The following is a 22,665-nucleotide window of genomic DNA, read 5'->3' on the forward strand; positions in this document are numbered from 1 at the left end:
ACATTACTTACAACTAGTAGCCCTGCGCACAAATCCATGTGCCAGTAGCTCGCTGCCGCCCTCCAGTAGCTCTCGCCTGCTGCCCCACCCTCCTGTAGCTCCCCCAGCCCCCCTATTCTCCCCTGACTCCCCCATCACAGCTTGCTGCCCTGACCCCTCCTGTAGCTCTCCACCGCCCACTTGTAGCTCGCTGCCCCACCCTCCTGCTGATCTGTGATCTGGTCGTTAAGCGGTAGGTCATTACGCTTCACAGTGTAACGACCATTTACATATTACAACTTTATTATATAGGATAGGCACTATTTGGAAGCAACCCAAGGGCCCATCAATAGATGGACGGGTAGATCAAAAAGCTTTGGTACATATATACAATGGAATATTACTCGGTCATAAAAAAAAGCATGAAATCTTTCCATTTGTGATGGCATGGATGGTCCTAGAGGGTATTATGCTAAGTGAAATAATTCAGTCAGAGAAAGACAAATATCACATGATTTCACTTATGTGTGGAATCTGAAGAGCAAAACAAACTTAATAGAAACAGACCTATGGATACAGAGAGAGAACTGGTGGTTGCCGGAGGGGAGGGAAGTCGGATGACTGGGTGAAAAAGGTGAAGGGATTAAAAGGCACAGATTGGCAGTTACAAGATAGTCCCGGGGATATAAAATACAGCGAAGGGAAGATAGTCAATAACATTGTGATAAACTGTGTATGGTGCCTGGTGGGTACTGGAAATATGGGCGGGGGGGAGCGGGTGTGCTTTGTAAAGTATGGTTGTCTAACCATGACTCTGTCCACCCGAAACTAATACAAAATAATAATGAATGCCAACTGTAATTGAAAAAATAAAAACAACTTATTCGATTGCAAGTGGGCAGGAACCGGGATGCTGTGTGTGGGGAGCAGCTGTGCCCGCCGAGCCTGCTGACCATCTTCACCGCTGCTGGGAGGTTCCCGTCCCTTCACTGACTCCTGTCTTAGCTACGCCCGTTTGGCTGGGTTTCAGTTCTCCGCCACAAGTGTGCCTTGCCTAGAACACTATGTGAGGTGCCTGTGTGTCCTGGCCCTCGGCAAACGCTACTCTTTGCACATTTGTTATCACCGAATGCAGGTCAGGGTGGCCAGGCTCAAGCCCGAACATCTCAGAGCCAAGCCCTGGCCTCTGATCGGGTGTGCCCGCACCGCTCCGGTCTCCATGCGTGCAGGGGATGGACAGGACCCGGGGATGGACAGAACCCGGGGATGGATGGAACCTGGGGATGGACGGAACTCAGGGATGGACGGAGCCAGGAAAAGCTATTCCGATGAGCCTCGCTGTACACCCTTCAGCCCTCGGGGACGCCAGGTCTGATCAGAACCCTCTGCTTCCTCAGCTGCCCAGTCCTAAGGGTTTCACGTGAATCCCCTTCTCAGGGACGTAAGTGCTGACAGACGGGTCTGAACTGCCACTGGCTTCCCAGATGACAACCTCCCTCCCCCACTTCATCACACCCGTGGTCAAGTTCTCCTCAACAGAAGGGCTTGTCTAGTCCAGAAAGGAAAACCCGCCTGAACCCCACGTGGGGCCAAGGGCTGCAGCAAAGCACCCCTCCTCTCACAGGTCACCCTCCCGTCTTACTCCCCTGCCAACTTTCCCAAACTGGCCACTGACTGCTCGTGGCAAAGACACCGAGAAGGTCACCAGGGGCGGCCGAGGGGCGGTGGAGAGCTGGGCTGGGAATCGGAAAGCCCTGGGTGCTCATTCCAATTTGTTCATTCCCTCCCAGGCCCCCGACACGTCTCTGTGCTAACACTAGATTTCTTATCTCTACAAGGGACACAAGGGTTACCCAAGACGGTGCTAAGGGTGTTGCAAGGAGAGTGTCATTCATGTCACTGTAGACCTCAGGGACTGTGTGAATTTCAAAACTGTCACCTGGTCCACATTCAAACTTCTGGGAGGGCCAGAGGCCAAAACTAACATTATCTGGGGGGAGGGGAAAGGATCAGTATTTATTCCCAATAGCAAGAGCACTGGCCCTGAAGTTTCTAAGTGGGGTAAATCAGACCCCGGAGAGTCGGATAAAGAGTTAGGGGCAGCCTGGGAGAGGGGCGGTGTGGCAGCTGAACCGGCCGTGTGACACCGGACACGCTACTCAAGCTCCCGTGCTTCCGTTTCCTCTGCCACGAAGTGAGGGTTACAATAACAGAACCCACTTTCTAGGGCTGCTTGAAGATCTGAGGAGTCGGTGCAGGTCAAGAGGTTAGGACGCAGTCAGTGCTCGTTAGAGGTCAACCCCCCCGGCCTGGAGGGCTCTGCTTGCTCATTGGGACCCTGAGCTTCTTGTGGCATCGCACGCGCGGCTGCCCAGAGGCCCCTCTGGGTGGTGGGCTGCAGCCTGGCCTGGGAACCGGTGTGCTCTGATCCCACGTGTGCCCCCAACTTCTTCTACGACCGGGTCCTGGCCTCTGGGTCATCGCTGCCCCCACTGGCCCAGCTCTGGGAAGAGGGCGCCGCTCTCCAGGCGCCGAGCACAGCCGTGTGCTGCGCCGTCCTGTGTGTGGCTCAGTCCTGGTAAAGGCCTAGTGGTTGACTGCTGGTTCATTACTGTGACCAGGTCTCTCTGCCCGGGAGTCGGAGCCCGCAGAGGCGGCCGGGGGCCAGCACGGTGAGGCCCAGTCAGAGCGCTCAGCAAAACCTGGCCCGTGAGAAGGCCCCGATGTGAGATGTCACTATCATGTGGAAGGGCGAGGGTCAGGAACACTCTTGCCTTTTCTCCTCCTTTCTTCCCTCTCCCTCTTCATCCCTCAAAAGGTCAGAAGGCTAAGGCGCAGGGTCAGCTGGTTGGGCAGGGGCAGGCCAGATGGGGGCACACGCTTCAGTTCACGGTCCTGTTCGCGCTGCCCTTCGTCTGACAAGGATGGGGCTGGGACCAGGGCTGTGGTGGCGGCTGGTCCCCCGCTCTGGCCACCGTTGAGAAGGACCTTGGCATTGGGTTTAGCCTCCCCCAGAGCCACGCCTGACCATCGGCGTCCCTGACCAGCCCAGCCCCTCCGGTCCCCGGGATAGCTGCTAACAGGCACCTTTATGAAGCCTGGGAGGCTCTGCCTGCTGTCGGGCTCAGCAGCGGGCAGTGTTGATCCCATGGGAGCCGGGACGCAGGATCCAGCCTGGGTCTCAGCGGAGGGGTCACCTCTCTGCACAGTGGTCAGTAGGGGCAGTGCTAGGGCGCCGTTTCCTCGGGCCCTGCCACCTCCCTGGCCCTCGGGGCGGACTTACCCAGGCCCAGGTTGGCGATGGTCTTGAGGTCTGTGAAGCTGCTGGCCTCAAGGATGGCCTGCGGCAGCCTCAGCGTGAAGGGCAGTAAATCTCTGTGGAAACAAGAGGGGTCAAGGTCATGTCCGGGAGGGATCTGTGTGTCCATTCCCACCCCCACAGCCCCCACACCCAGAGCCCATAAAGGAGAAACCCCAGCAACTCCGCTGGCTGCTGGGGCCTCCACGCAGACGGGAAACTTCCCTGGGGTGGAGGGCACAGCCCCGAGGCTGACGGAGCATCCAGGCAGGTCCAGGCCCTGGGCCAGCACGATGGACCCTGAGAAGTGGGAGACCCCCATGGGAGTGGGGAGGGGGCACAGCTTCCCCCACTTTTCCTGCCTGGGAGCCCAGGGAGCTTCCAGGGAAGCCTCTACTCTGGGTAAAGCCAGTGACCCGCCCCTTTCTGCCCTCTGACCCTCACTGCTCCACACTGAGATGGGCAGCGAGCAAGCACACAGTCAGGCTTCTCCAGTGAGCGCACAGTCAGACATCCCCAGTGAGCACACAGTGAGGCTTCTCCAAGTGAGCACCCAGACATCCCCAGTGAGCACACAGTGAGGCTTCTCCAAGTGAGCACCCAGACATCCCCAGTGAGCACACAGTGAGGCTTCTCCAAGTGAGCACCCAGACATCCCCAGTGAGCACACAGTGAGGCTTCTCCAGTGAGCACCCAGACATCCCCCAGTGAGCACACAGTCAGGCTTCTCCAGTGAGCGCACAGTCAGACATCCCCAGTGAGCACACAGTGAGGCTTCTTCAGTGAGCACCCAGACATCCCCCAGTGAGCACACAGTGAGGCTTCTCCAGTGAGCACCCAGACATCCCCAGTGAGCACACAGTGAGGCTTCTCCAGTGAGCACCCAGACATCGCCCAGTGAGCACACAGTCAGGCCTCTCCAGTGAGCACCCAGACATCCCCAGTGAGCACACAGTGAGGCTTCTCTAGTGAGCACCCAGACATCCCCCAGTGAACACACAGTCAGGCTTCCCCAGTGAGCGCAGTCAGACATCCCTGACAACGCATAGTCAGACAGCTCAATCTGCTGCCTTTGGTCTGAATGGGGAAGTACTCAGGGATCTCCCCAGAGATCTCCTGGCAGGGACTCAGACACTCTTCCCTTTATTTCCCTAAACTGAGGCCCAGAGAGGAAAAGGAATATGTCCAGGCCATACAACAGGTTGAAGGCAGAGTGTGCTAAGCCCTGGGCCTCCTGAGTTCTAGTCCAGGGCTGTTTCAAGGGGCCGGGAAGGGAAGGAGCCCCAGGATGGACCGTCCCAATTCTACATCTCAGCCGGGCAGTCAAGGCCCATCAGAGTCTGGTCTGACCCTGACCCCCCCCCCGCTTTCCAGCTCTATCCACCTTCTCCCCAAACCCCAATTCCAACCCTATGGGTAGGCATTAATACCTTTGTGTTAAATAATTGATTTGGCATTGAATCCCCTAGGGGAGCTACTAAAAATGCATATTCCAGATCCACGCCTAGGGGTGCCCAGGGTCAGGTCTGGGGGTGGGCCAGGAACCCACATTTTGAACAGCTCTCGCGGGGATCCTGATGGACACCGCCTTGGGCGGGAATCACATCCCCCAAAGCAAGGGCAATCAATAAAAACAAAAATTAAGTAGCTCTCCAGAGACGTATGTATGTCCGTACTTCCTTATAAGCTACGAAGACCAGTGAAAAGCATTCACGAAGAGAAAATTTCAAAGTGAGATTTTTAGAACAAGTGTCCTAACCTTCCCCCACACACACTCTGGCAGGTCAGCTGGCGCACCTCCTAGGGCCCCAACGCCCCTTCCTGGAGGCCTCTGTTCTAGCTGATGCTTTTCAAACTTGTTGGATTATGACTGTCAGCAAGAAACACATCTGGCATCATGGTACAGTGCGTACACACACACACACACACACACACACACACACACACACCCCTAAAATAAGTGTAGCACGAGACTTAGTCCCGCCACATGAGACACATGCTGGTGTTTTCTAGTCTAGTTTAATTTTTCATTAAAAGAAGAGCCAGTCGTGCCCTGGCCGGTGTGGCTCCGTAGATTGAGCTTTGCAGGTCAGGGCACATGCCCAGATTGGGGGCTTGATCCCCAGTAGGGGGCATGTAGGAGGTGGACGATCCATGTTTCTCACATCGATGTTTCTCTCTCTCTCATCAATAAAAACATATATATATTTTTTAAAAGAGCCAGTCATGATCCACTCAATTGATTTGACGACCCCTCTGGGTGTCTTCTGACATCACCAACCAATCCACCGACACCTTGGGGAGGGGGGGGGGTGTCTCCCAAGGTAATGCAGTTCTGACACGACCTGCCCAGAGGTAGTGCAGACCCCACAGGTTAAGGATGCAGTCCCACCACACTGCCCCCCCCCCGACCCCCCGTCAGGGTGCCCTCTGCAAATCCCAGGCTACCTGCACTTCTGACTGGCTAGAAACCCGAGGATCCCAAGACCCCGTCCTCAGGCTCGACAATTTGCTGGAATGGCTCTCAGAACTCAGGGAAACACTTTACTTATATGTTTACTGGTTTATTATAAAGCAAAAGCCCGATGGAAGAGTTGCACCGCCGAGGGATAGGGGGAGGGGCAGGAAACGTCCACACCTCCCTAGACCCAACGCCCTCCCCACACCTGCGTGTCCATCTGGGAGGTGGGTGGGTGGGGCTGAAAGCTCCGGCCCTCCCGCCCCCCGGTGTTCTGGGGGTCAGCCCCATCTTGAGGTTATCTAGGGCCCCCACCTGTGTCACCTCAGAATAAACCAGGGGTCCTCAAACTTTTTAAACAGGGGGCCAGTTCACTGTCCCTCAGACCGTTGGAGGGCCGGACTATAGTTTAAAAAAAAAAAACTATGAACAAATTCCTATGCGCACTGCGGGCCCGGGACGAGTTGGCTGCTAAGCAGGACAGGCAGCGGCACCCGGCGGGCCTGATACATGTCCTCGGCGGGCCGCATGTGGCCCGCGGGCCGTGGTTTGAGGACGCCTGGAATAAACTCAGCCATGGTTGAAAGGGGCTCATCATGAGTAATGAAAGCCACCCCACCACTCAGAAGCCCCAAGGCTCTAGGAGCTGTGCCAGGGAGCTGGACAAAGACCACGTCTTTCTGTTCTCCCCTGCACCGCCCCCCACCCCCCGCCCCCCGCCCCGTCCCAGCTGTGGTCCCAGATGGAACAGCACCACACACCATGTCTATTATCACACTAACTCCTTGGCACAGGCTAGTTTCCTCTCCGCCCCACCCCTGAGGGGCTGGGCACCTCCTGAGGTCCTGGAAAATTTGGGGGTGACCTGGGGAGCACTTCTAAGATGTCAGACCCAGCCTAGGAGAACAATATCTGAACCCCTTTGATGCCCACGGCACCCTGAGATCCACCTCCGCACACATCCTGGGTGACTTGTGGTTTTGAAAGTCGACCACTGTAGAGGGAAGAACATGAGTTCATTTTGGTGACTTTTTTTTTAGAGAGAGAAAGACAGAAAAAAAGCCGGCCTGAACTTTAGAATCCACGGGCCCAGCTCAAACCCTAGCTGCATTCCCTGCGGGCTGTCATTTCCATTGCCCCTGTGACAGCGGGGGCACGATGCCTGCTGATGGGGTCGTTCTGTAAAGCCAACGAGCTGGGGTTTAGGGTCCGCACAGCCCCGACCGGGACCCAGAGGCAGCGCCTGTGTTTCCTCCTCCTCCTGGGAGCGCAGGCCACGGGCACCTCTCAGGGCCTCGCTCTGCTCACCGGGTGGCTCCTGGCTGAGGGGGCAGGGGCCCCAGCTCCAGGCAGTGATAACAGCTCTTTCTTCAAAGGCAGAGAGGCCCGCTGGCCCCCCTCCTCCAGCTGGCAGGAAGATGGCAGCTTCGTCACAACCCTTGGCGCCTGGACACCTCCTGGAGAGGGCAGGCCAAGGGGCTCCTCCCTTCCTTCCTCATTTCGGTTCACTGCACCCTCTTCACGTGGCTGAAGACTCCTGGCCCAGGGCGTGCAGAGGACCAGACCTCACGGGCCCTGGAGCAAGGATGTCACACCGGCAGCGAGTTTGACATGCGTGCTAAGGGCTCAGACGAGACCTACCGTGTAGTAACCGCTTCAGACACGGTCAAGTGTGTTCACCCTCCTGCTGCTCAGGAGAGGAGCCCCAGCATCTCCCCCGCAGCCCCTGCTCCCACCCCCTCCCTCTAGGGGCTGCCGCAGCCCTCGGGTTCGCCCATCCAACAGTCCCTGAAAACAGAACCAGAGCACCTACTGGGTGTCGGGCAGTGTGCTGTCTCTATCTCATTGCCCCCTCCAGCATCTCTCTCACGAGCATTATTCCTACAGGAGTTGAGACTCAGAGAGATTAAGTAACCAGTTCAAGTTCTGGGCTCCGCGGGTGCCATCATTCATTCTTTCATTCACTCATCCAAAGCACCTGGAACGTGCCAAACCGTCTACTGAGGTGAGAACGTCTCAGCACAGGAAAGGCCTGTCTCCTGCAGACACTGACACGTCATCGTTTACGAGGGGCCAGGGCCTCTGAGGCTTTGCCTTGTGGGCCTGGAGGCTCATACTAGGTCAGTGGTCGGCAAACTCATTAGTCAGCAGAGCCAAGTATCAACAGTACAACGACTGAAATTTCTTTTGAGAGCCGAAAACCGACTTCTGCGCATGGGCCACGAAGTTTCAATTGCACTGTACGTGCGTGCCCGCACGTGGTATTTTGTGGAAGAGCCACACTCAAGGGGCCAAAGAGCTGCATGTGGCTCGCGAGCCGCAGTTTGCCGACCACTGTGCTAGGTCATCGGGATCCTTGCAGAATGTGCACAGTGGACCTTAGAGCTTTATCTAATTTTGTTGTTGTTGTTGTTAATCCTCACCCGAGGATATTTTTTCCCATTGATTTTTAGAGAGAGTAGAAGGGAGGGAGGGCAGGGAGGGGAAGGGAGAGAGAGAGAGAGAGAGAGAGAGAGAGAGAGAGAGAGAGAGAGAGAGAGAGAGAAACATTGATATAAAAGAGATATGTATGGACTGCCTCTCACACATGCCAGACTGGGGGGCTGGGGATCAAACTTGCAACCCAGGTACATGCCCTTGACTGGGAATCAGTGCGTGGGCCGATGCTCTAACCACTGAGCGCCCTGCCTTGGCGCTTTATCTATTTTGAATCTCCACTCTGACATTTAACAGCGGTGTGACCTTGAGCAAGTTACTTCTCTCAGTCTTAGTTTTCTCATGTATAAAATGGGAATTACAAGAGCACTTGCCTCGTGTAATTGTTGGCGAGATGGAAAGGGGAATGGTTGTCAGAGCTCAGTGCTGGGTGCCAGGAAAGAGCTTAGCAGGCAGCAGCTTTTCTGCCCATCGGGGCCCAGGGGAGTCCTGGCAGGCGGCAGGTGGCGGGTGGCAGGTGGTGTTCTGGGCTGAGTGCGGTTTTCACCAGCAAGAATGGTGTCTTTGAAGGAGGGAGAAGTGGGCCTGGAGCCCTGGACCCCGAGACTCCTATCCAGCCTCTAGCCAGTTTTAGTCAAGACACTGTAGCTTGAGCCAGCGGCTTCTGACACCAAAACGTATTTTTAAATTCCTGTTGACCTGCAACCCGTTCTGAATAAATAGAGCAGCTCTGAGGGTGGTTACCAGACACCCGCTCCACCCAGCAGCTGCTCAACAATCATAAGCTCCCTCCCACGGAGGGTACCAGCCCTTCCTGCCGCCCCTACAGGAAGTTCTTCCTCTAACCCTAACGGGGTGCACCAGGTCCACACAGGACCCCAAGCTGCCCTGGAGGCCGGAACACGGGATGCTGAGGTGACAGGCAGTGAGGCGGGGAGCAGGTAGTAGTGAGGAGGGGTCCTTACTGGCAGATCTAAGAAAGCACCACCCTTCAGGGTTACCAGGGCAAAGCCAGGGACTGTCGCCCTCCTCTGCATCCTGTGGGCTGCACCCTTCGCTCTGGGGGCTCCCCGCCCCCACCCACCGATGCGTGGCCATCTGTTGCCACCAGACGCCCTCCCGTGGGGCCAGATATACTCACCTACTGACACAGTAGAACGCGATCAGTCTGAAGATGTCTTCAAACACAAGAACCGAGCCTTCCAGGTACAATACTGAGGAGAGACAACAGAGGCCCGGATGAGTGTCCTGGTCAGAGGGAGGGCGGGTCCCTGAGGGGGGGGCGGTGTCTTTCGAGTTCATTATCGCAGGGCCTGGCCTGCTGCGGCCACATGTTCATCAGCTGCCCTTGGGACCACAGGGGAGCGAGAAACGAACTTCTACGGCAGCGATGTTCAACCTTTCTCATCTCCCGGCACGTAGACTAATTACAAAAATTCTGCAGCACACTGAAAGTGTGTATTTTTGGCCTATCTGAAAAACAAAAGGTATGCGATGGATTCCTTCACCCCAGGCGGCTATTGTTGTATTGGCTGTTGTCATTTTTTTTTTCTTTTAAATATATTTTATTGATATTTCACAGAGAGGAAGGAAGAGGGATAGAGAGCTAGAAACATCGATGAGAGAGAAACATCGATCAGCTGCCTCCTGCACACCTCCCACTGGGGATGTGCCCGCAACCAAGGTACATGCCCTTGACCGGAATCGAACCTGGGACCCTTCAGTCCGCAGGCCAATGCTCTATCCACTGAGCCAAACCGGTTTCGGCGGCTGTTGTCATTTTTTTAAAAAATATATTTTATTGATTTTTTTACAGAGAGGAAGGGAGAGGGAGAGAGAGCTAGAAACATCGATGAGAGAGAAACATCAATCAGGTGCCTCCTGCACACCCCCTACTGGGGATGTGCCCGCAACCAAGGTACATGTCCTTGACCGGAATCGAACCTGGGACCCTTCAGTCCGCAGGCCAATGCTCTATCCACTGAGCCAAACCAGCTAGGACTGTTGTCATTTTTTTGATTTGTCAATCTAGGGGGGAAAGAAGTCGGTGCCCCTGACTGAACAGTCAGGTATTGCATGGTTTAAAAATGCTTGCAGCACCCGTTGAGAATCACTGCTCTATCGTGTTAATCCACTGAGATTTAGGGTGGTGATTATCTGAACTAATACACATCATTTTGGGCACAAAAACACAGAAGCCTCCAGAATAAAAGCAGAATGAAACGTTTAACTGATCAGGGTCATCTCAACTTGGCAGTTCTGAGGGCTGCGGGGACAGCGGGAGAAGGTCGTCCAGTTCTGTGTTGGCCTCCGGGAGGTGCATGGGTCCAGGGCGCTGACCTGGGGCCGCCGGCCCTCCACCCAAGAGGACCTGGTAGGACCTCACTTGACTTGCCTGCATGGCAACCCAGGGGCGAGACTGACCCTGATGTTTTCCAGCTCTGACAAGGGAGAGGGATCAAGGCATTTGCCCAAGATCCCACCCCAGGGGGGAGGGTGGCTCCTTGGAGAGACTGGATGCCAGGATGTGGCACCAGTGCCCGAAGCTGGGGGTGCAGTGACCAGAGGATGTGGCACAATGCCACATCCTGTTTTGGCCACCAGGCAAGGGCCCAGGGACGCTGAGTGAGTTGCTCTCCAGGGCTGTTGGTGCCCTCCTCACCCAAGACTCCTCTCACTCAGGATTCATTTGCCCAACAGAGGGGCTCCCTGTGCTGGGGACCCCTCAGTGAACTTCCTTGGGCATCAGAAGAACCGAGAAACATGTGTGCATCACCCCTCAGTTCCAATTTCCTGAGGGTCTTCTAGCAGCTGTGTGATGGAGGGAAGGCAGGTCCCGGCCCCAGGCTGGGCTCTGACCCTGGGCTCTTCCCCTCCCAGCACTGCAGTTCTTCCACCTTCCGAACCTGAAACCCCTCCCTGCGCCCCCCCCCCCCCGCACCCCCTCAACCAGTGCATCCAGGTGACATCGGCTGGCCAGCCCATTTTCATAGCCCAGGACAGCATTCCTAGGTGGTCTGCGAGGTGGTTATGGGTGACACATGGACCAACAGGGGCTGTTCTAATAGCTCTAGTTTTACATTCACCTTCTTTCCATGTTCTAAACAGTTAACATGCTTTTTAAAAAACGTTTACCTTCATCATCTATTTATGGTTTCCCATTAGGACAGATACGAGAAGTTTAAAAGGGAGTTTAAAGAAAAACATTCAGCAGGTGATAGTATGGGAGGCACTCTGAAGATGCCTACAAAGGACTGGAGCCTGAGGAGCGCTCCATGGAGCCAGCACCCTCGAGAAGGAATAGCGGTGGGGCGGCCCACGGCGCCATCTGGTGCTGGCATTTGGTACCTTGCCTGCTCTCCTCAGCACCGGCCGAGGGAGCCCGGTGCCCAAAGACCTGCAGCCTAGAGACCATTCCACCTGCAAAGGGAGACCATGACGCAGGAGCCCCTCCAGGGGGTGGTGGTGAGGCACGCAGAAAGCCCCGCCTCCTCCACGGGACGTGCTCAACAATGAGCAGCTCTCCTTCGCTGTGGGGACCTGGTCTGACCTCGGCCGACACAGATGCAACCTTTGAGATGAAGCAGGCACTCCCGCTTGGGCCTGCTGGCACTTGACATAAAGCCGTACTTCTTCCGACGTCGTTTACCAATCGCCCGCGTGCTGGCCGGGTCCTCCAGGGCAGGGACCAGGGCTCATTCACTTTTGTAAGGAGGACAGAGCACAGTTCTAGCCATAGCACCAGTCGCCTTCCTACTGTTAAAATGGTCGAGTTTTACAATCACAAGCAAGGCTCTGGTTTGTTCCTTGTAACCTCTTCTGCCCCAGCGCCAGCCAGCTGCCCACGTCTGCCCCCCGGGGAGCTCCTGCACGCCAGGGCCAGGCTGGGCCCCAGTGTGAGTCTCCCTCAGCATCAGCAGAGCCACTTGAAATGGGTAAACTGAAGGTACAGGATACAAGACAGGAATATGTCTCAATAAAGCCATTATTAAACCAAGAAAAATGCTCGCCGAGAGGACAATTTCACTGCCTGTATTAAGGTTTTCTGGGATTTTTATAACGAGCATCTATGAGTTCTGTAAGCAGAGAAACTGTCAAGCTTCTCTATATGTTTCTCTAATTTTCTACCGTTCTCTGTAAACGTGTCTCTAAAGCCGACTGGCTTCCGGTGTCCCCTCAGCTCCTGCTGCTATAGAACCGCTCACAGCCCTGCAGGGCACAGCTGACAGGCCCCCATCCACCCACCATGTCACCCCTTAACACACACTCCTGCCCCCAAGCCAGCTTCTAAAGAGCCTTGGGAGCGTCCAGCACCCACTCTGCCCTTGGCAGCAGCTCACGCAGGGACCTGGCCAGGGCTTCTCCCAACAAAGATGCCAGTGCCGACGGTCCACTTTGAAAAGCTCGGGCAGCAACCCCTCCACTGTGTACAGTCTCCAGGGCCCCTCAGCAGAAACCTTGGTGGGAACACACCAGACCCCCTCTAACCATTTCTCTTCCAAAGGGCGAGGAGAGAGAATGGGTACCAGCCAGCAGCATCTGGCATGTCCCGAGGTGACCACAGGTGACAACAACAGAACTCTGCCTCCACTTAGAGAAAAGGAAACCTTGCACCTATGACTCCCCATCAAGGCTGAGTGGGGACAGGGTCCAGATGCCAGGCCCACACACGCCAGAATGGCTCCCAGCATTCACAACCCCAATGTCAAAATGAGATATCCACAGCCTGACTAGTGTGGCTCAGTGGCTGAGTGTCGACCTACGAACCAGGAGGTCACGGTTCAATTCCTGGTCAGGGCACATGCCTGGGTTGTGCACTCGGTCCCCAGGGGGCGCATGCAGGAGACAGCCGATAGATGATTCTCTCTCATCATTGATGTTTCTATCTCTCTCTCCCTCTCCCTTTCTCTCAGAAATCAATAAATATATATATATATATATAAAGAGATATCCACAAAGAATGGAAAACTAGTAGATCTTAAAAAAAAAAAAGAAATTCCATTTAATCACTCAAACGTCCAAATGAACTGCCAAGGACAGGGGCTGCGTGGGTATCTTCTGTTCTTCATGGTTACCAGACCCAGGCATGGTGCTTAGCATGTTGCCGGCTCTCCAATGCTTATTTATTTATTTACAAAATATTTTATTTGAAAATACTTAGAAGAGTCATAAGAAGTTGCAGAGATGTACAGAAAGGTCCTGGGCACCCTTCACCCAATTTTACATGGGTGCATGTGTGTGTACGTGTGTGTGCATGTGCGTGTGCGTTTGTACCGTACTATGAATTGTATCCCATGTGTAGTTGTCTGTAATCACCACCACAATCAAGATATGTCACTGCACCATCACTGCAGGTCCCCCCTTAGAGCCACAGCCACTCTTCCGCTCACCCCTGACCCCTGGCAACCACCAGTCTGTTCTTCATCTCTACGGTGACGTTATTTCACGAATGTTTTATAAGTGGAGTCACACAGTATCCAGCCTTGACACTGGCTTGCTTCACTCAGCATGATTTCCTCGAGGGTCATCCAGGCCACTGGCTGAGCCAATCGCCCGTTCCTCTTTAGTGCTGAGTCGGCGTCCATGGTTTGGATGGAGCATTCTTTGCTTGACTAGTCATCCGCTGAAGGACATCGGGGGAGGTTCCAGTTTTGAGTTATTATGCACAAAGCCACTATGGACATTTGTGTACAAGTTTCTGCATGAAAATACGCTTTCTGGGCAACAGCTGTGATACTGTTAATAATAAAAAAATATATGAAAAAAGAAAATATACTTTCCTTTCTCTGGGATCTATGCCCAGAAATGCTATTGCTGGTCATACGGTAAGTCCATCAAAGGAACTACCAGACTGCTTTCCTGAGTGGCCAGCAATGCAGGCAGGGTCCAGCGTCTCCCCGTGCCTGCCACTGTTCTTTATTGTAGCCATTCCAGAAGGTGTAGAGTGACATCTCAAGATGGTTTTGATTTGCATTTCTCTAATTTGGATTTTGGAAAGATGTTGACCATCTTTTCATGTGGTTATTTGTTATCTGTATATCTACTCTCTTTGGTGAAATGTCTCTATATATTGTTTGCCAGTTTTCTAATTGGGTATTTTTTTAACGTTGATGTTTTTTGTTTGTTTTTTAAAAATATATTTTATTTATTTTTTACAGAGAGGAAGAGAGAGGGATAGAGAGTTAGAAACATCGATGAGAGACATCGACCAGCTGCCTCCTGCACGCCCCCTACTGGGGATGTGCCTGCAACCCAGGTACATGCCCTTGGCCGGAATGGAACCTGGGACCCTTCAGTCCACAGGCCGATGCTCTATCCACTGAGCAAACTGGTTAGGGCTAACGTTGATGTTTTTTAAAATCACTTCATTAAGATATTCACATACCATACAATTCACCAATTTAAAGTGCACAATCAATGGTCTTACCATATTCACAGAGTTGTGCAACCATCACCACAATTAATTGCAGAACATTTTCACCATCCCAAAAGAAAATCCTGGATGTGTGTGCCCTCGGCTTAGTCATTTTATTGATCTTTTTGTGCTTCAATTTTCTCATCTTTAAACGGTGACAATAGTATTTTCATCATAGGTTGTTGTTGAGGCAAATTAATGGAAAGGATGTAAACTAGCATACAGTTGTACCCACTCTTTGACTACTACAAATAGTAGTAGTCAAAAAGTGGATGAAATCTGTATACAAGTTTTTATGTGGACATATGTTTTCATTTCTCTTGGATATACATTAGAAGTGGAATTGCTGGGTCATCTGGTAACAACATGTTTAAGAAACGACCAAACTGGAGGACCACAACAGCGTAAAAATGGAAAAGAACCAGTTGGAAATGAAGGATACACTAACTGAAATAAAGAATAATTTACAAGTAATCAGCAGTAGAGTAGTGAAGCCGAGAATCAAATAATCAAATTGGAATACGTGGAAGCAAAAACACCCAAACAGAACACCAAAAGGAAATAAAGAAAAAAGAAAGAAAGAAAAGAAAAAGAAAAAGAAAAGAGGAAGGGGGAGGGGATAGTGTAAGGAGCCTCTGAAACAACTTCAAGTGAACCAACATTCACATCATGAGAGTGCTGGAAGGAGGAAAGAGAGAGCAAGACATTGAAAACCGATTTGAAAAACTTATGACGAAAAACTTCCCTAACTTGGTGAAGGAAACAGACAAAGCCAAAGAGTCCCAAACAAGATGAATCCAAAGAGCCCCACACCAAGACACATCACAATTAAAATGCAAAAGGTTGAAGACAAAGATAGGACCTTAAAAGCAGTAAGAGAAAAGTAGTTCATTACCTACAAAGGAATGCCCATAGGACTGTCAGCTGATTTCTCAAAAGAATCTTTGCAGGCCAGAAGGGAGTGGCAAGAAATATTCAAAGTGGTGAAAAGCAAGGACCTACAATCAAGATTACTCTATCCTGCAAAGCTATCATTTACAAATGATGGTCCGAAATAGACCAAAGAAAAAAAAAGCTAAAGGAGTTCATCACTACCAATCCAGTATTACATGAAATGTTAAAGGGTCTTCTTCTTTAAGAAGAAGAAGATAAAAAGATGAACAATAAAATGCCAATAAATACATATCCATCAACAATTGAATTTAAAAAACAAAATGAACAAGCAGAACAGAAACAGACTCATAGATACAGAGAACTTTTTGTTGGTTGGTGGCTGGGAGGGGCGTTGGGGAGATATGCAAAAAAGGTGAAGGGATTAAGAAGTACAAACTGGGTGTTACAGAATAGTCATGGGGTGTAAAGCACTACATGGGGAACATAGTCAATAATATTCTAATAACTAGGTGTGGTGCTGGATGGGTGTGGGATTTATTGGGGTGATCACTTAGTAAGTTATGCAATGTCTGGTCACTGGGGTGTACACCTGAAACTAATATAATGATGCATGTAAACTGCAATAGAAAATAAAAAATAATTAAATTTGCAACCCCCCCCAAAAAACAACAACAACAACAACAACAACAACCTACCAATTACTAAACTGTTTTCAAAGTTACTACTTGACTTTATGTCTCCACGAGCAATGTATGAGGGTTCCAACTTCTTCACATCCTTGTCAACACTTGTCTTTTCTATTGCAGCCTTCCTAGTGGGCATGAGGTGATATCTCTCAGTGGTTTTGATTTGCATTTGCCTAATTATTAGTGATGTTGAATGTCTTTGCATGTGCTAACAGGCCATTTGTGTATAGTCTTTGGAAATAAGTTTATTCATTTTAAATTGGGTTACTTGTCTTTAATGTTGAGTTTTGAGAGTTTTTTTCTAATACAAGGCCTTTGTCAGTTGTGTGATTTGCAAATATTTTCTCCCAGTCTGTAATCTGCCTTTTCATCCTTTTCATAAGGTCTTTCAAACATCTATTTTTGAGAATGAAAAAAAAAAAAAAAGAAAGGCCCTGGCTGGGTGGCTGGGTCGGTTGGAGTGTCATTCCATACACCAAAAAGTTGCAGGTTCGATTCCCAGTCAGGGCACATACCTAGGTTGTGGGTTCAATCCCTGGCTGGGGCACATATGGGAGGCAACCAATCAATGTTTCTTTCTTTTTTTTCTAATCCTCACCCGAGGATATTTTCCCATCGATTTTTAGAGAGAGTGGAAGGGAGGGGGAGAGACAGAGAGAAACATCAATGTGACAGAGACACATGGATTGGTTGCCACCTGCATGCGCCCTGACTAGGGCAAGGGATCAAGCTTGCAACCAAGGTATCGTGCCCTTGACTGGAATTGAACCCAGGACCCTTCAGTTCACAGGCCAACACTCTAGCCATTGAACCAAACCAGCTAGGGCTGATTGATGTTTCTTACATTGAAGTTTCTCCCTCTCTCAAATCAATAAAAGCATATCCTTAGGTGAGGATTAAAAAATAAAAGAAGAAGAATGAAAATGATGAATGCTGTCCAAGTTTGTTTGCAAAATAGTAAGCATCAACTGGTGTTGTATAACTGATTCAAGAGGGGTATCTCCAACCTGTTATAATTAACAGCCAACTCTTACTTGTAGTTGGCAGCGTCTATTGTTATAATTACTGCTTAACAGGCCTTTAACCAGCTATTACCATAATCTAGGCCAGTGGTCGGCAAACTGGCTTGCGAGCCACATGCGGCTCTTTGGCCCCTTGGGTGTGGCTCTTCCACAAAATACCACGGCCTGGGCGAGTCTATTTTGAAGAAGTGGCGTTAGAAGAAGTTTAAGTTTAAAAAATTTGGCTCTCAAAAGAAATTTCAATCGTTGTACTGTTGATATTTGGCTCTGTTGACTAATGAGTTTGCTGACCACTGATCTAGGCCAAAGTCCTTCTGCAATCTTGACACTGTTAATTCCCTTAACAGACACTTTCTTCATGGACGGTGCAAAGGTAAACTTGAGACAAGCCTGGTTTTAATGACCACAAGCTCCCAGGGACCGAGGCGAGTGAGTCTGACAAACGAAAACCTTTCCACATCGTGTTCACGCTGAGCAGAGAACGGGCCAGACTTGTCTTTGTGGAAATGAAGGATGGACGTTCGTTCACCTGAGCCTGACCCTCGGCTTCGAGGGGGAACAGATCCGTACACATAAACGTGGAATGAGTCACCCTGCCAAGGGTCCCTAAGATGGCCACGGGAACGGGGACGGAGAAACGTAAGCCCCGTCCTTCCTGTTCGCAGATGGCCTTGTTAACCCAGAGATCAAACATGGCAGTGGTTGATACATTCCCAGTTCTGAGCCCCCTTGGAAGGGCTGGGTCAGAGTTACTCCTCAGCTAAAACATGTTCATTGTATTATCATCACTGACCAATATTTACCGTGTTCATGGCCTGTAGAAAGAAAGGGGAAATGGACATAGAAAGTGAGGGGAAGCCGCGCAGTTTGAAGGGTGACAGGGAACTTGCCAACAGCCTGGGCACAGGACTATCTGAACGCCTTCCTGAGGGCCAGAGATTCAAACAGCTGGCTCACTCGCTTTTTAAGAAATATATTTTTATTGCTTTCAGAGAGGAAGCAGGGGGGAAGAGAGAGAGAGAGAGAGAAAAACATCAATGTTGAGAGAGAATCAATGACTGGTTGCCTCCTGCATGCCCCCTGCTGGGGATCGAGCCTGCAACCTGGGCATGTGCCCTGACTGCGAATCGAACCGTGACCTCATAGATCGATGCTCAACCACTGAGCCACGCCGGCTGGGCCTGCTCACACTTTTCATGATTGAAAGTTTGCTTGGTGGGGGTGGGAGAGGCATGAATTGATTTCCTCTAAGAGGAAACCTGGCATGTAACGAGGCCTCAACATGCCCATTTACGGGGTGAGCATTGGGTGGGTGAGAATTGCCCCAGCTTCCCAGGAGGAAAGTGTCCCCAGAGGGTCCCAGGAAGGACCACATGTGGGCAGTCAGAGGGCTCACCTTTGGAGAGAAAAGGCCATCACACATGGCTGGCGGGGGGTGGGGTGGGGACTTGGTGGGCCCCAGAAGTTGTCCTGAGCCAAAGCCTCGTGTGACACTGCCGAGCCCACCTCCCTGAAACCTGGCACCCAGAATGGGTTGGAAGACTGAGCCTACTGGATTCCGATCCGCCTTTGTACAAGGGGTACTAGCGGTCCAGGCTGGGTCCCTGCCAGGAGTGCAGACAAGGGACCAGGGAGTGGTTCCCAGCTGGGAGCAGGAGGGCGGGGCACCTGCAGACAGGAGACAGGCAGGGCCAGACCCACTTGGAAGGTCACAGTGGCCTTTTTCTTCGCAGGACCCACTGCTGCCCAGTAACACCACAGTTGCCATGGGAACGACACCTGGACAGTCTGTGACTGGGATGGAAAAAAGACTGTTTCTACCACCATCAGGCCTATCCAAAGGCCCCACTTTCTGTAACAGACAAAAACTACTTCCCCTGTTCCCGGAGTAAAAGTGAGGAGACCAGCAGTCTCTCCGGAGCCCGGGACCCCGTGTTCCAGCCTCCCCCCGCCCCCCATCCCTCGCTGGCTCTCACCTGCTTGGCGATGCTGCCACAGCCCCCGCCACACCCATGGGGTAGGAGCACACCCCCTCCTGCCTGAAGGAGGTGCTGCTAGACCCGGGCTTCGGCCATCGCTGGTTCCCACCCACGGCAGACGGCGCCAGGAGAAGCGAAACCCACTGACCCCACGTCGGGCAGCACGTCTCCTGTGTTCTCTGGGCAGACGTGTTGCCAACCACAAAAGGAACGGCGCACGGACTTGTTCCTGCTCCGGGCAAAGCCCACGCCTGGACAGGACCGCCCAGGTGCGGCTGCTGGCTCCGCCCATCCCATGCCCTGAGATCACAGACCTGGACTCTTGACACCTGCTTCCTCTACCTGCAGGTGAGGCTAAGGGTAACTGAGGCCCTCCGGACCCTCCACCTCCTTGTGCAGAGGCTCTGAGTGGAAAGAGAACAGAGGTCTGGAAGGGCTGGGGTGGCGTGCAGGGAGTAAAGGGCAGGGGGCGAGTTAGGGTTCAGGGAGCTGTGAGAGAACGCCGATTTGAAAATGTGCTGGAATCAGCTCCCTCTCTCTCTCCTGGGCTGTCACTGACTGACAGGCCAGGTGGGCACCTTGGCCTCTGCCTCACTGGCTGGCCCTGGGGCCCCTTCCTGTGCTTACCAGCCTGCCTGAGCCTATTTCTGTAAAGGCCCACACCCCCTCCAGCCCTGAAGTGCTGCCCCCTGCCCGTCTCCTCCACCAACCACAGGCCCCTACGCAGGACCTCATGTGCAGGCGGGAAAGGAACAGGGGAGGCCCTGGCCGCCATGTCAGGGGGCCAAGCAGGGAGCCCTGTTACAGGTTTGGCCAAGGAGCAGAGAAGTGCCTCCTGGTCCAGGGGACGGCGGCCCGGCACGAAAATGCACAACCTGACAAGTGCAACACCAGCTGGTGTCCCCCCGACTCAGCTCACCTCCCAGGCTCTCTGGGCAGTGCATGGCTGTGCAGCCGTCCATGGCAGCCCTGGGGACGAGTCATGGCCATCTTGGCCGGTTGTGGTTGGCATAAAGTGCAATCGCCTCTTGATTACATCTTCCCAATTTCGGGATGGAAGAGGCAGCAATGCCTTTTTACTGCGTTCGGCACCACGCTCCAAGTTTGCTCAGACTGGAGACCCAGCCACACCCACAGGTCACTCCCCGTGGACGGGAAACCACTGAAAGCCGAACCAAAGGGCCCTGAGAGACCCCTGGTGGTCCAGCCTCCCCCCTGCGCAGATGGGAAAACCGAGGCCCAGAGAAGGGGTGTCATCGTGCTGTGAGAGGGGGTGAGCCTGGGCGCTTTTCAGGTCTCTCTGGGATCTAGATTCCCACGGCCATTATCCCCCTTCTCCCAGCTTCCCAGCATGGGCTCCGAGCCTCCTGATGAATAGCGGTGGGTTATTGTCGTCAAGTTTTAATAACAACATTAATAGTAATCATAATAGCATCTGCCGTTTATCATGTCTACTATGTACCAGCGTCTGTATTTCAAATCATCATAACAACTCCATTGTCCTCATTTACAGGCAAGGAAATGGAGGCTCAGAGAGGTTTAGTAACTGGCCCTAGGCCCACAGTCATGGCCTGGGAGCAGCCTTTGTTCAGGAGAGGGGGTGTGGGGTGAAGGGAGGGAGTCCCCGTGCCTCACCCTGGGTTGCTCTCATCCTGTCCCTGCCTCACTGGTTGGCTAGCAGGGACGCCTCCCATCTTCCCATACATCTCTCCCATTACTGGGCAGGTCCCGTGCTCCCCTCAGAGAAGCCTTCCTGAGCAGAACTCCCAGCCCCTCTCTCAGGCCCCGGCGCTGGGCTCACCCCACCGGAGAGTATTACACCCCATCCCGATGTGCTCACAGGCCCACCTCGGGCCCTGAATGACGCTCTCGGAGAGCAGGGGCCAGGCCTTCCTTCTTCCCACCATCCCAGGACCTGCCTGGATCACACCACATGCCTCACGGCCTTGGTGCTGTTGCAAGCACCACGTCCGACCCCATGTTGACAGTCACATCTGCAGCAGCTGCCACCACCCTGTCCAAGCTGTAATGAAAGTCCCTCCCTCTCTCTCTCTCTCACGCTGCGCTTCCATATTTAGCGATGCGGAGATGCGTACTGAAGTCCGGGAACAGGAGGACAGAATAAACTGTCACAAGCAGACAGGACTCTGCCTAGGAACTATTTATAGGTTCAGATGCCAACATAGAAGGGGAGACATTAGACAGATGTGCGAATTGCCAAGTGTCAGGAAAGACTAAATAAAGCGCAAGGAGACAGGGAGGTGTTGGGGAGAAGAACCTGGGGAGGGTGGAGGAGATGCCGAGCCGGGGACTGCCATTCATTCCCACCAGCATGCTGGTCCTGTGGGCGCACTGAATCACCCACAGGGAACTGACTGCCAGTCTGGGAAAGCAACTACCTGCCCCTCCACTCACACTGCAGGGCGAGGAGGTGTCTTTGCCTGTACTGTCATGAAGAAGCACTTTGCTCTCTTGGGAGCGGACACAGGAAAGGGAGGTGGCCCGGGGCACTTCCTGATGGTAAGAACAGCTCTGAGTGCCCCAGGAGGACCCATCAAGCCTGCATGGCTCAGTGGTTGAGCATCCACCTAGGAACCAGGAGATCACGGTTCAATTCCCGGTCAGGGCACATGCTCAGGGTTGCGGACTTGATCCCCAGTGTGGGGTGAGTAGGAGGCAGCCAATCAATGATTTTCTCTTATCCTGGATGTTTCTATTGCTCTCTTCCTCTCCCTTGCTCTCTGAAATCAATAAAAATATATTAAAAAAGGAAAAAGAAATAACCCAGAAAACAACACACCTTCAATGTCAGGATCTTACAAAGTTTGTCCCACCCCAGAGTCTGGGAACTTTGATCTGAGGTCCAGAAGAAAGTAACCGCCACTGATGAGCTGTGAGACACCGAGAGGGTAAGTGGCTTTCTATCAGTCACAGAGCCGGGGAGCCATGATGCCAGGATGTGACGGTGAGCAAGCCTGACTCCGCAGTCTATGCTCTCACCCAGCACGCAGGCTGCTGTTCTCCAGACCCTGCTGTCCAGTGGCAATGCGATGAGGGCTCCACGTGCCATGTTCAGTGTTCTCATGGTCACATCGGAAACAGTAGACAGACATTAGGTGACATTAATCTCCATCATATATTCTACTTAACCCGATATATCCAAAATGTTATCACTTCAACAAACCATGAACATAATGAGGCACTTGATGTTCCTTTTTTCACACTAAGTGTTCGAATCTGGTGTGTATTTTACACGAACAGCACATCTCAATTCAGACTCACCACATCGCAAGGGTCCCATAGCCCCATGCGACTCGTGGCTGCCACATTGGGAGGCAGAGCCCTAAGTGATGTTCTCATCCAGGACCAAACTTGTCCCCAGGGCACACCTGGGAGTGTGGTGATAGTCTAGGTTGTCACATCTGGGGGTGGGGGTGATACTCCTAGTGGGCAGAGGCCAGGGATGCCGGTAGACATTCCACAGGGCGCAGGACAGCC

At 52.6% G+C, this 22,665-nt stretch overlaps 1 protein-coding gene across 1 annotated transcript in view; it reads right to left on the bottom strand.

Moving 5' to 3' along the window:
• Nucleotides 1-22,665, bottom strand: part of RIN3 (Ras and Rab interactor 3) — a gene marked incomplete at its 5' end in the record, with an annotated part of 127,042 nt that overhangs the window by 33,580 nt on the left and 70,797 nt on the right. Inside the window, 2 exons of the mRNA XM_080683757.1 lie at nucleotides 3,263-3,354; nucleotides 9,313-9,385. Of these exons, the coding sequence (XP_080539883.1) occupies nucleotides 3,263-3,354; nucleotides 9,313-9,385 (165 nt within the window). The remainder of the gene's footprint in view (nucleotides 1-3,262; nucleotides 3,355-9,312; nucleotides 9,386-22,665) is intronic.

The sequence above is a fragment of the Plecotus auritus genome (genome assembly GCF_963455305.1).
Source record: "Plecotus auritus genome assembly, chromosome: 1".
NCBI lineage: Eukaryota > Metazoa > Chordata > Mammalia > Chiroptera > Vespertilionidae > Plecotus > Plecotus auritus.